The sequence below is a fragment of the Cariama cristata genome, unplaced genomic scaffold (assembly GCF_000690535.1).
Source record: "Cariama cristata isolate BGI_N322 unplaced genomic scaffold, ASM69053v1 scaffold24305, whole genome shotgun sequence".
Lineage (NCBI taxonomy): Eukaryota > Metazoa > Chordata > Aves > Cariamiformes > Cariamidae > Cariama > Cariama cristata.
Window position 1 is genome coordinate 320 of NW_009616138.1, and position 12,284 is coordinate 12,603.

At 39.5% G+C, this 12,284-nt stretch overlaps 1 protein-coding gene across 1 annotated transcript; it reads left to right on the plus strand.

Annotated features, from left to right (window-relative positions):
• Positions 1 to 850: 850 nt before the first annotated feature.
• Positions 851 to 11,860, plus strand: ANGEL2 (angel homolog 2 (Drosophila); the record flags this gene model as incomplete). The annotated part of the gene is made up of 7 exons (XM_009700081.1): positions 851 to 1,297; positions 2,941 to 3,194; positions 5,691 to 5,760; positions 7,441 to 7,862; positions 8,899 to 9,025; positions 9,691 to 9,751; positions 11,697 to 11,860. Coding segments are annotated over exons 1-7 (1,525 nt in total), but the record flags the coding sequence as incomplete, so codon positions are not given.
• Between the last annotated feature and the right edge of the window lie 424 nt (positions 11,861 to 12,284).

Genomic DNA, 12,284 nt, shown 5'->3' on the forward strand with positions numbered 1-12,284 from the left:
GAGCTGGTTTTGCTGAAAGTTGTATTGAGGCTTACTCGCTATGCTGAATGGCAGCTAGCAGGTTCTCACTTTAGTTCAACTTCAGGCACACTGAGCTTTGATATCTCTTGCCTGTAAGCTCGAAATACACCTTCTTATTTAAACAATGAGGAAGCTGAGACAGATTGATGTCACTCAGCCTTCCTTCCTATGTTTTTGTTGAGACACAGATTTATTTATTCTTTTCTGGGAAAAAAAAAAAGAAAAAAACACCTTATTTTCATGGCTTTAATCACTAAGCCGCAGTTTTCCCACCCGGAAAACAAAAAAATTAAAATTTAGTCTATAAGCTGGTGCAAGAGGTGCTGCGCGAGTTAGTACCTCTCTTTCCCTGTCTTGTAGGCATTATGGTTTGAGCCAAGTCAATGGCTTTTTAAACAAATTTCTGACTGCTGGAAGGAAAAGTGGTTTTCTGATTCCTTTCATATAGCCTTATCATAAAGTTAATGCAGCGTGCAAAATGACCTTTTGTAAAGGTCATTCCACTGAGCACTTGAAAGATCTGATAGTTGAATTCAACAAGGCAGAAAATAGTTTGTAAATAGTTATTCAGATGGATAGAGTTTGGAAATTAAATGGCATTTGTAAACCTGAAGGGGAAAAAAGATACAAGGTTGCTTTGTAAAGTCCCACTTTGCATATCATTTAGATGAAGATTTAAATATCTTATACGTATATCTAAAAAGGTTTGAATATCTTGTATGCGTTAACTTGTCGAGAAATAATATCTTGTGTAAATCATGACCAGGATGACTTGCATCTACAGCCTTCTAGAGGTAGATGTAGTTCTGTGTAAGTAATGAAACCTGTGCTTTCTTTGGTAGACCCTCCATGCTGCCCCGTCACATGCAGAGGCTGGGCAGAGACTGGATCACCCACTGGAATGGTTCTCAGATACTCACCTTGAATAGCCCAGTTTCCAGCTGCATGAGATGGGCTGGGCACTATCCCTGGGCCTCGTTTCCACTTCCTGTTCCAGTTGATTTCTCAGCAAACTGGAGACTCCCTCCGTTTTTTGGACCTTGGAGACAATTTCAGAACTCTAATTGGCAGCTTGACAATTTCACACAAAGTTCTTGCTTTCACCTACCTAACCCCAGTATGAAATCTGAGGGAGAAGAACCATTGACAAAGAAGAGAAGACTCAGTGGCCAGCATGATACTTCAACTCCTGAAGAAGAGACAAACTTCTCTAATCAGAAGGAAGCATTGTGTCTTTCTGTAGCACAGAATGAAGAAAAACATAGCAGGAAGAAAGGTAAAAGATGCTCTTTCCTCATTTTCCTTGTTTATTTGTAATGTTAAACACATCTAACAAGTTGTAAGCAATATTGCCTGCACCTTTTGAGTTCCTGTTTTTCTTGGCACCTCTCTCAAGAAAACATCTGTCTTAAAAATATTGAAGTTTTGTAATGCTGTTTAGTCTGTAAACTTGTATTTTGTGCTGTCAGACAGTCTGCCGGAACTAGGTTCACTGTGCTTGGGGGTAGGACACAGTCAATTATGGGAGGGATTGCCCAGCTGGGGAGTCTTGAGCTTGGTTCAGACAACTCTCTCACAGGTGTCTGTTGCCAGATCATGTCTGTTAACTTGGGAACTCTTCTAAAGCAAAAAGATTTAGCTAACTTGCTGTAGGGCTGAGCTGGGCTGGCGGTTGTGCAGCTTCATTCCTTGCACTGTACCTGAGCTCGTAAGTCATGCTGGACCTGAATTGCCTTCTTTATGAGCCAGTTGAGTTATCTGTGACCTAGATAACTGAGAATTAATGGACTGAGGTTTAATGGTGTTTGCTTCCAGTGTGATTGTGCAGTTTTGTTTTTACAACTGTATTCTGCCACTGGCATGTTAGCAAGTTTTGTGTCAGACCATGACTGGCAAAGCAAACAGCAAATGCCCTCATCCAGATAAATACAATAAGAACTGCAAAGATGTCTACCCAACTTAGTAACAGACTTTCGTGAAACTTCAAAGTGTCTGCATTAGCTTATTGCAGATACAGTCTTCTACATAGCATCCAAATGTTTTACTGAATATTGTGGATATTAACAGTTTTGTCTACTGTGAAACAAAGAGAGTGGCACAGTCAAAATTAAGGCCCTCCTGCATAAATCACCTCCTTAACAAAATAAACTGGAAGCTGTATTATGACTGAAAAGACCAACAGATGCCATCAGCATCCCAAAGGGATTTTTGGGCACAAATATCCATAAGGCTTAGAAACATCGTACCCATCTTCAGGAGCTGAAGGGAGGGAGTTTGCTTTGTGCCTTTATGGCTGAGTCCTCTCAACCCTCCTTGACATACCTTTATCTGAGAGTGTGGTTATCATTGTGGTCCTTCCTAGTTAGCTTTTCTTCACATGTTGTAAGGTGATGGTAATTAAAGATACCTACTGAAGAGCAATACGGCATCTCTCCCACTATAGAAACAGTACTTAAAGCCTTGCTGTATTCATTGCAATACTAGATAAAGTCCTGAATAATGTAAGCACAGTGATGAAATTTACTGCCCAAATAGGGCAGATACTAACAGCTATAAGCTGCAGTCTGCCACTGGTTGATAGCACAGGTAACTGGACCTTGGCATGCTCTCAGATGAGTTCAGACGTAGAGGCTGAAAAGCATCTTTGTCCATGAGACTTGTAAGTGGAGAAACACATATTTGAAACATAATTGGATGCTTAATGATGGGCAGATATATTCTTATAAACTTTAGTTTTCACTGGTGCTTATATAAAGTTCATCTTAAATAGAGGGTCTAAGTCACTGCTAATCAAATAAGCTTTTAGAATTGCTTAAGCAATTTGAAAGACAAGTAGTTGTCTGTAGAATGATTTCTAAGAGCAGTAAGAAGTCATATGGTATATTACATAACTTTTTCTGCTTCGTGTGCTTTTAACAGGAACCGTCAAAAGACACTGGGAGTATTTCTGCCAGCACAGTAGAACAATGCAAATCTTTGAAAATAAACAAACTGACCAAAGCAATACAGAAAGTGAGGCAAAATTTGATTTTACAGTCATGTCCTACAATATCCTCTCACAGAATTTGTTAGAAGATAACTCGCACCTGTACAAACACTGCAGGCAACGGTTGTTAATCTGGACATACAGATTTCCCAACATTCTGCAAGAAATCAAACAGCTGGATGCAGATGTGAGTAGAAAATATGCATGTGTATATTTCTTAAGAACTGATAAAATGAAGTGGCAAGTTCTTGCTGTTCTTTATTTTGATAGGTGGGCTGTCTGGTGAATCCAACTGAGCTTTTAGTTATGTCATGCTTAACAGTAGTTTTCATTTATGCTTATGCAATTAGTGTATTCTGTGTGATGTGATTTTACAGCAAAGGCAAACTCTACAGTACATATCACTCATAATTGCCTTTTTTGTCCATAACTTCCTAGAATGGTCTTTTTGACATGACTTTGATGTTCTGCTGATACGCTGCAATTTTTTTATAATTCTGAAACCTTCTTTCTTCACATAAATCTTTCTCAGTCTGTGCCTAGAGCACACTTGAGTGCTGTAAATAAGGCATTGAACATAAGAACAGCTATACTTGCAGAGGTCAAAGGTCCGCCTAATTTAGTGTCATGTTTGTAACAGTAGTTAATGATAGATGCTTAGAGTAGGAGAACAGAGCACCTTTCTCCAGGGTAGTCTCAGCTTCTGGGACTGTACAGTTTAGGAAGCTCCGCAGGTGGAGGCTCTCTTTAATTGTGCCATAAGTTATTTAGTGCAAAGGGCATGCAAGATTGAATAGTTGGTCATTATTTGCAAGCACTTAATCTTGCACACCAGGCTTCTGTGGAGGAAAAATAATATGCATGCATGCGGGAGAGTTAAATTAAGGCAACCTCCAGGAGTGCAGGTTTCTAACTTCCAGGTGTGTGACTTTGACTTCATATTTGTTTAGGTAGTAGTTACACCCAGTGTCTGTATACTCAGTGAATCAGAAGTCCCTGTCTAAAATTTGGCTGCTAATCCTTCAGAGCCATTTGTTAGACCAAGTAACGGAGGGGTTATAATCATGTCTGAATCCTTTATTTGCAAGACAGACTCAAATGTTTTACTTTTTGATTGTATAAAGACTGAAGAGGCAGCTATGTGGATCTCCATTTTCTTGAGATTAATGTTCAAGGCTGAGAGAAAGATGCAGTTGTTAATAGCGTTCATGTGAGACTGATCCAAAAGTATTCTTCTCAGGTGTTCATCTCTCTTCATCTGGTACTCTGCACCATTTGACTTGTGAACAAGCTTGCTGGTCTCTACTGAGACATAACTCTGAACTTCTGCTTACATGGAGGTCTGAAAAAATACCTTACCATGTTCTTGGTTGGTTGTAGGTTTTTTTGTTTGGTTTTGACAGCGTTTATCACTTATTGTTAATCTTAATCAGGATGTCAAGTCAGTAGACTTTTTCCTTCGGTCATTGTTCAGGCCAATAAAAGTTTGGTGATAGAATCCAACCTGTCCATGTCAGAAAACAGTACTGAAAAAATCAAAGTAGGTGTATTAGGGAAGCCACAGAAAAACTGCCTCGTACCATTTGAAAAATGCAATTATGTTAGTATGTAGCCAGGAAGGTGGAGATTAAGGTCCTCTTCAAGCTCTTCTTTTGTTCCTAAGAAATTTATACATACATACTGTATGTATCTTTACAGTGAGTTACATTAGTGGACTTTCTCGGAGGACCACTGGGCTGAGGGACTCTGGTGAGGATCTGCCTGGTGCTATTAGTGGTAACAGACAGTTCGCCAGCATGGAAGGGTTGGAGTTGAAGCCCAGCCCCTCTAGCAAAGAGCAGTTCAGTTCAGGGTACTTGCTAAAGTCTGTGGAGTCACACAACGCAGCACTGAGAGGAGTAAAGAGGCGATGCCTTGCATTGAGTGCATTGAGTCATGACGACCAGATGCTCACAGACCCTAGTAGGTGCAGGTGCCCTTTGTGCAGAGGAATTTCTCACTAAAGGATATAGACTTCTAACTGATTCATTGTTTTGAACTGTAACCTTAAAGTGAAGCAGAGACTTCAGAATATTGTTTGAGATTTGGTTCTCCTTTGAGACCTTGAATGAGCTAGTGTCAGCTGGGTACGTGGAGATTGTTTCTGCAGTTCAGTAAGCAGCGCTAACTCATTACCCTTCAGGAACTCAGACCTTTGTCAGTGTCCTGAGATGGTTGTAAATCTCTGTGTTACTGCAGTGTGCAGGGAGAAGGCCAGGATGCTCAGAACTCTCTTAATGGAGTGTTTTGAGGTTGATCTTTGGTTCAGGTTGTTATAATATGGAAACTTGTTGTCCACTCTGTAGTTAATGAAAAGTGTCCCTTTGGCCTCTTCGTCCCATTGCTCTGGCGTTTAGCCATCCCCTAAATGGCTGAGAATGTATTAGCAGGTCACTATTTTGATTAAATCTAATTTCACACCTGAAAATGTATGTCTGTCTGAGAATGAGTGGGAGGAATTGGGGCTTTCTTCATAATCTTAAGGAGCATTTTCTATAGGAGAGTCAATCCTTTTGTGGGATTATGGAGGTAAAAAGCCTCTGAATTTTTTTCTATACCTATGCAGACTGGCCAACAGAGAGATGATAATAGTAATATTTTGATATACTTACTAATATCTTTTAATTGTAAACTTTTGCATTAGGTACTCTGTTTACAAGAAGTCCAAGAAGACCACTATAGAACAGAGATCAAGTCAAGTTTGGAATCCCTGGGTATGACGAAACTCTTATGACCAATACATTGTCTTCTCCTCTGTCCCAGTACCATTTTCCTCAAACTCTCTTAAAGAATCAAGTCTCTTACCATCACGTGCAACAACATTGTGTACCCCCTTTTATAAATTCATCAAGTGCTCTCTTGAAACTGCCTCAGTGTTTTCTACGAGTGTTCCTGTTGGATAACTTTTCTAGGGTGTGTTTTTCTGGCTTGAAGCCTGCCAAATACCAGCACTAAATTTTATCCATGCTCGGTTCATATTCATTAGTTTTTATACTAGTACTGTCGGTCAGCCGAAATAGCACTGTCTTACCACTCTCCCGTGTGAATTTATGGAAGGAACATGTTGCTAGGGGTGTGATTCCATGGTGGTTTAAACTGACCTAATTCTTTTGTGCCCTACACCTCCTACTAGTCCCAGGGCCCCGCTCTCTTCCTGGCACTGGTACTTGTCTGATGCCAGGAGGAGCCAGCAGCACTGGACTGGTACCATTTTCTTTCTTGGTTAGTTGGAGGTAGTTTAGCTCCCAGAATTCAGTGTTTGTAAAGAAGGTAGAGTAATGGCAGTACTGATTTAAATCCACTTGAAACATGAAACAACACTGTAAGGCCAGGCTCGTGTGGGCAGCTGAGCTTTCTGCCGCTGTACCGGAGGAGGATCTGGAGTTTGGTGTAGCTCTTCCTCTTCCCCGCCTTACCTCCCAGATGCATGTCCCAGCCCTTCTCCTGGGCTAGTTCTGGCACTCACTAGACCTTTACCCTGGTGAAATTCACCAGAATACTATTCAGACTAACTTTATTTTCCTGATTTACTTTTCTGTTGGCTTACTGAGTTAACAGTAAATGCCACAACAAGTGGCCAGAGCACATGGTCTGGAGCTGGGAGTGAGGGGTGGGAATCCCCTTTTGCAACACTGATGTGAGCTTGGAGGTCAACTCACTCCACTTCGTGGACCTGTACTTCATGAATTCATATGGCACGGACTGGGCAGAGAAGCATTTTAAAATGGCAAAATCTAGATATTCTTTCAAGATCATTAGTTTTTTCATAAAGTCTCATTAAAAGCTGTGTTTCACCTCTACATAAAATGAAGAACTTGGCAAATTACTCTCTTCAGGTGGACTTGTTTGAACTCTGATACTGTCATTTGATAAGCGTCTCAGTTTCCCTGTTGAAAGCTTGCTGCTAACTGAATAATTGTGTAAATATGTTAGAGACCTTTGTTCAATGAATCATTTTAGACAAAAATTTATGACTTATAGTGATTATTGCTTTTGATTAGAATGCTTCACTGGTATTATTCCTAAACCATTGTGGTAACATCCAGAAAAAACTTCAATACGCCAGTCCACTTTTATGTGACATGTGGGTTGTGGTTTTTTTGTTTTGGTTTGGGTTTTCTTCCATGTGAGAAGAGAAGAACATGCCTGGTATCTTTAAGTATGTAGATGCTTACACATTGCAAAAGATTTGCTGTAGTATCTAAGCTTAAGCTAGACAGGACAGAAAGGCTCTTGTGGTCACTTTTCTATGTGAACTTCACGTAGTCTTTGGTACTTCAGACTGAGTGTTGACTGCCATGTGAGAAAAGTAGCATGAGGTTTTTCTTTTTTTTTTTTTTTAAATAGTCCATTTATACAATGGTATTTTATATTTTTAATTGCCTTTCTTGCAGGGTATCACTGTGAGTATAAAATGAGGACAGGGAGAAAACCTGATGGCTGTGCTATTTGCTTCAAAGCTTCAAAATTTAGCCTGATTTCATCAACCCCCGTGGAATTTTTTCGTCATGATATTCCTCTCTTGGACAGGGACAACGTTGGATTGGTGTTGCTTTTGCAGCCTAGATTTCACTGTAAAACTAATGCTGCGATCTGTATAGCCAATACACATCTGCTGTACAACCCAAGGCGAGGGGACATCAAACTGACCCAACTTGCAATGCTCCTGGCAGAGATTGCTAGTGTTGCCTCTCAGAAGGATGGTACCTTCTGTCCAATTATCATCTGTGGTGACTTCAATTCTGTTCCTGGTTCTCCATTGTACAGATTTATAAAGGAAGGAAAGTTAAATTATGAAGGACTTGCTATAGGGAAGGTAGGCTATGTTTTTCACTTCTCGCAAAAAAAGGTTAATACCAGTTAAAGAGAAATATGTCATTGGTGCTAGCGTGCTGTAGCTGTGATTATTTCCATTGCAGTACCAGTCTTAGTGCCCTATACACCGTCTGCAAAGCGAAAGTTACTGTGGGATTACTAAAAGAAGCTTCGGTATATTAGCTGTGCCTTACAGAATGTTGTATCCACTTCTAGCATTCTGAAATTAAAAACTTGCAAACAAATCAATTTTTTGAAATGTAGTTATCCACAGGATGATTATATCGCCATGATTAAGTGTCCCAGTCTTTCGGTAGGATAAAATAACTACTTAATCAAATACCTACTGTGTACTCCATGGAAAGATGACATTTATTTTAGATAAACTTGGAATTACAGGGGCTAGAATAATTGTGAAAGCAAAAATGCAATTAGATGCTGAACCTAAACTGTTTTGGGTTAGATGGTTTTTGTTGTAAGCTCTTGTGTGTAGCTGTTGGATGTGTCAAATACTATTTAATAGAAAGTAACTGGCGTACATACAATGAGAAAACACGAAAAAATAGCCCCACTGGTGTTTGTTGCTAGTGGGTAGTTGTTTCCAGCCCTGCTTTGACTTGACTTGCTCCCAGAAGCATCATGAAGATAAAGTAAGCATCTGCTAGGGAGCTGTATATACTCAGTCCTGTTACGTTGCTAAAAGTGTTCTTGGTAGTCTTGGTAGTCTCCCAGCTTAGTGTCACAAGGACTATCTTGAAAAATTGTGTAGCTGCAAAAAACTTAATAAACGTAAGCGAAGTGGGGTGTACATAAGGGTTGTTATTTTTACAGAGATTTGACAAGCCATTAGAAAAGATTTATTCTAAGGGGCTGGGGCTTTTCTTTGATTAAAACTTTAAACTTTGCATAAAATGTCCACTTCTTTCAGATTTTGGGGTTTTTTGGGTTTTTTTGTTGGGTTGGGGTTCTTTTTTTGTTTGGTTGGTTTTTTTTAAACCAGATTTCTGTCTGAAAAAAGCTCATGTTGTCTTTCTTAGGTCTCTGGACAAGAACAGTTTCCAAGGGGACAAAGAATCTTATCTATTCCAATTTGGCCAAAAAAATTAGGTATTTCACAAAACTGTGTATATGAAATAAAACAGCAACAAAATGAAGAAAATGCAGGTCAGTTTCTGGGTTGATGAATTTCATGGTCCTTTGAAAATACTGTTCAGGTAGTACTGAAAAAACAGCTGTTCTGTTCTAGTGGGGAAAACCAGTGTGTCTTGAGCTTGCAAAACTTCCTTCTTGGGCTCATTACAGTGTAATGTTATTTGTTCACATAAGCATTTGCAAATTCAAATCTTTTGAAGAGAACAGTTAGAAATTGCCATTCAGGAGCTGATGTGTAATATTTAAACTACTGTGTTTGCATCATGAAAGCCAGTTGTGCTGTGACTAGGGAAAAAAGAGATGGAGGAATGCAGCACATGTATGTAGCATGAACCTACATTCTGCTTCTGTGTTTATGTATTATAATGCAGGCACTTTATGGAACAAGTGGAAAAAGCAAGTGATTCCTTGCTGAGTATTACTACATCTTTCATCCATCATTTTTTTCTTTGACAGAAAAAACAATTTTAAATGAAAGGGACATAATTTGAAAGAGTCTTTGGAGGGGATCTTACTAATGGAACAGAAGACTTAATCAAGCTTTGTGAATTGTATCTTGCCTGCAGCAAAAATACGTGTACTTAAAGAATTTTTTTCTGTAACTTTTCTGTAGCTCTTCAATATTGGTCTCTACATCTTATTTTTAAATGTAAATTGAATGTGTTTTTATTCTGCAGGAGAAAAATTGGAAGCAGCAAAACTGGACAACACTCAGGAGATTGTAATAGCATCTGAAAAGTATGTGTTGGGGGGAAAAAACGGAAGCCCTTGGCTGATTCCTAGTTTTGGGGGTTTGTTTTGGTTTTAGACAAAACTTGTATCTGATTCCAGACATTGATACAACATGGTCACCCAACCCAACTGCCCATCTGACAAAAAAAAAAGTTAAAATTATCATCCATTTAAGCATGAAAAGGCTGATCGGACAGCAAAAGACTAGAACTGGAAATAATGGAGTATGTGTTCTTGTGGGAACTTGCAGATACGGAATGCAGAGGCAAGGTGTCAGTTTAGAGGGTACTTTCTGTCTGCTTATTAAAAGAATGCTTTTAACGTTTTTTGTCACTTCTTGACATAAACAGGACATCTTGCTCTGTAGTGGTATCATAGGAAAGCTGTGAACTTCAGTCCAGTTGCAGAAACCATGTTTTTTAAGGGGGGGGGAGGGGGGAAATCAACAAAAAACACAGTGTTGTCCAGCCGCTTAAGCGTTGGCACTTCCATCTCTTTTTACTGTTTTTGAGATACTGGTTTATGGATGCTAATAAAATCCTATAATACAATGTGAAATTGGGATGAAGGAGGGAAAGGAACTGGAAGGATCATAAAATCTTTGTTGTCAGGAGTTCTGTGGGAGAATTTAGGTTCTTTGAGTCTCAGAAATTTGGAGTATTATGGATTTGGTAGTACAACTCTTACTCAGATCAAAACATTTGCTTATTAAACTGAAGGAGGAAGCCACCACTAGACTGCTGAGAAAATGTAACTGCTCTTTGAAAGGAAGACTATTACTTGCATTTACCAAACTGGTAAAGGCATATAAAGTAAGGCACAGAAGAAGGAAATTGCCCTAACAGTATATATGTTATGTCAGGCTCCAAGTCAGCCATTTCGTATCAGAAATGAGATCTCGGTATCATTGCTGATAGTTGTGTTAAAACTCTTGGTGATCAAAAACACTAAGTAATGGCATTTCTGAGAAAAGAAGTAGATAACAAGACAGGAAGGCCTGTTCTATGCTATAAATCCATAGCATGCCACATGTTGAACGCTGCTTGTAGGGTTTTTGGCTTCATCTTAAAAAGGATGTCATGTAACAAGAGCAGAAATTACTACTCTTCTGTGTTGTACCAACTGACACGTTTGTCTGTCTTCTCTAAATCAGGCAGGTTACATGCTGATTTTCTTTTTTTTTTAAATTGCTTGGTTTCTAACCAGAACACATTGCAGCTCAGTTTTAAAATGCAGCCGTGCAAGGTGAGGCAGGTACAGCTGAGGGATGGATGATTTGCAGAGCTGATAGGAGTAAATGGCTGGGAGGGAGAGAGGATTTCTTTTGCTGAAAGGTGCAGTTTTGCAATTTGCTTTCAACATTGAAAAAGTGGTGAGACAAGATGGGCTCAACTGAAGAGGAACAGACTGACAGATGATGGGGAGAGACAAAACGGGAGCCTGAGTGGAGGAAAGAAGATTAGGTGTAGCCTAACTTGAAAGCACTTGATAGCTTTAGTTTAAGGGAGGAAAAAAACCCTGAAAATCTTAATTTCTCTATATGCTGAAGGGCCTGGTTAGATGAGTTCATAGTCTGTTGCCTCCGTATAAGCTGCTCTCATGGACACTTCTACCCATGTGTGAGGAGGAGATTGCTGAATAAGGATACATGTGAAATCTGACAAAGTGGAGATGGAGGTGAAAGCTATGTATATCTAAAGTGTCAGTGAAGCCAGTTTTGATAGGCTGTTAGGTTATCTGCCTTTTACTTGAAAAAGCTGCCTGCATTTTGCCTTCAGAGGTTTAGGCCACTAACACAAGACTATGGGATTGATTGCATGAGAGAAATGCTAGTTTGCATATCCAGATAATTAATTGTGTTTGTAACCAGGGATTATTTGGTGTTTCTTCATTACTTATTCTTTCTAGGAAAGACAAGAAAATAAAATTATTTTCTTTGATTCCTGTTTAGGTTGTCTTCAAAATTGCAGCACCATTTTAAATTGTCTTCAGTGTATTCTCATTACTTTCCTGAAACTGGGATACCAGAAGTAACGACTTGTCACTCCCGAAGTGCTGTCACTGTGGATTATATTTTCTATTCTGCAGCAAACAATGATACTACTGCCCAGCCAGGTAAAAAAACCACCCAACTCTTAATTATTTTTAACAAATGCTAAGTGGGAACATTCAGATGCTGTTCTAAAGGAAATGCAGTGATAATTAATCCATACGAGGTACCTGAGAGGTTTGTGGTAGTGCTTTCAATGTCAGCTGTTATCTGAGAAACGTGGATGGCCTTGTCGACTTACCACAGTTGGACTTGTAGTGCCGGACAGGGCAAACTTTTTCACCTCACTGAACATTCCTGTAGTTGCCATCTCAGCATGGAGACAAGCGCTGAGGCTACAGAAAAGCAGCAATGTCAGTAGCACCTGAGAAATACTGCTGTCCGTAACACACACAGGACCTTAGTGACCAGACCTACAACAAAGCAGTATTTCCAATCATCTAACCAACAAAATGGTGAATGGCAATTCATGATGTGCATTAAAACTGA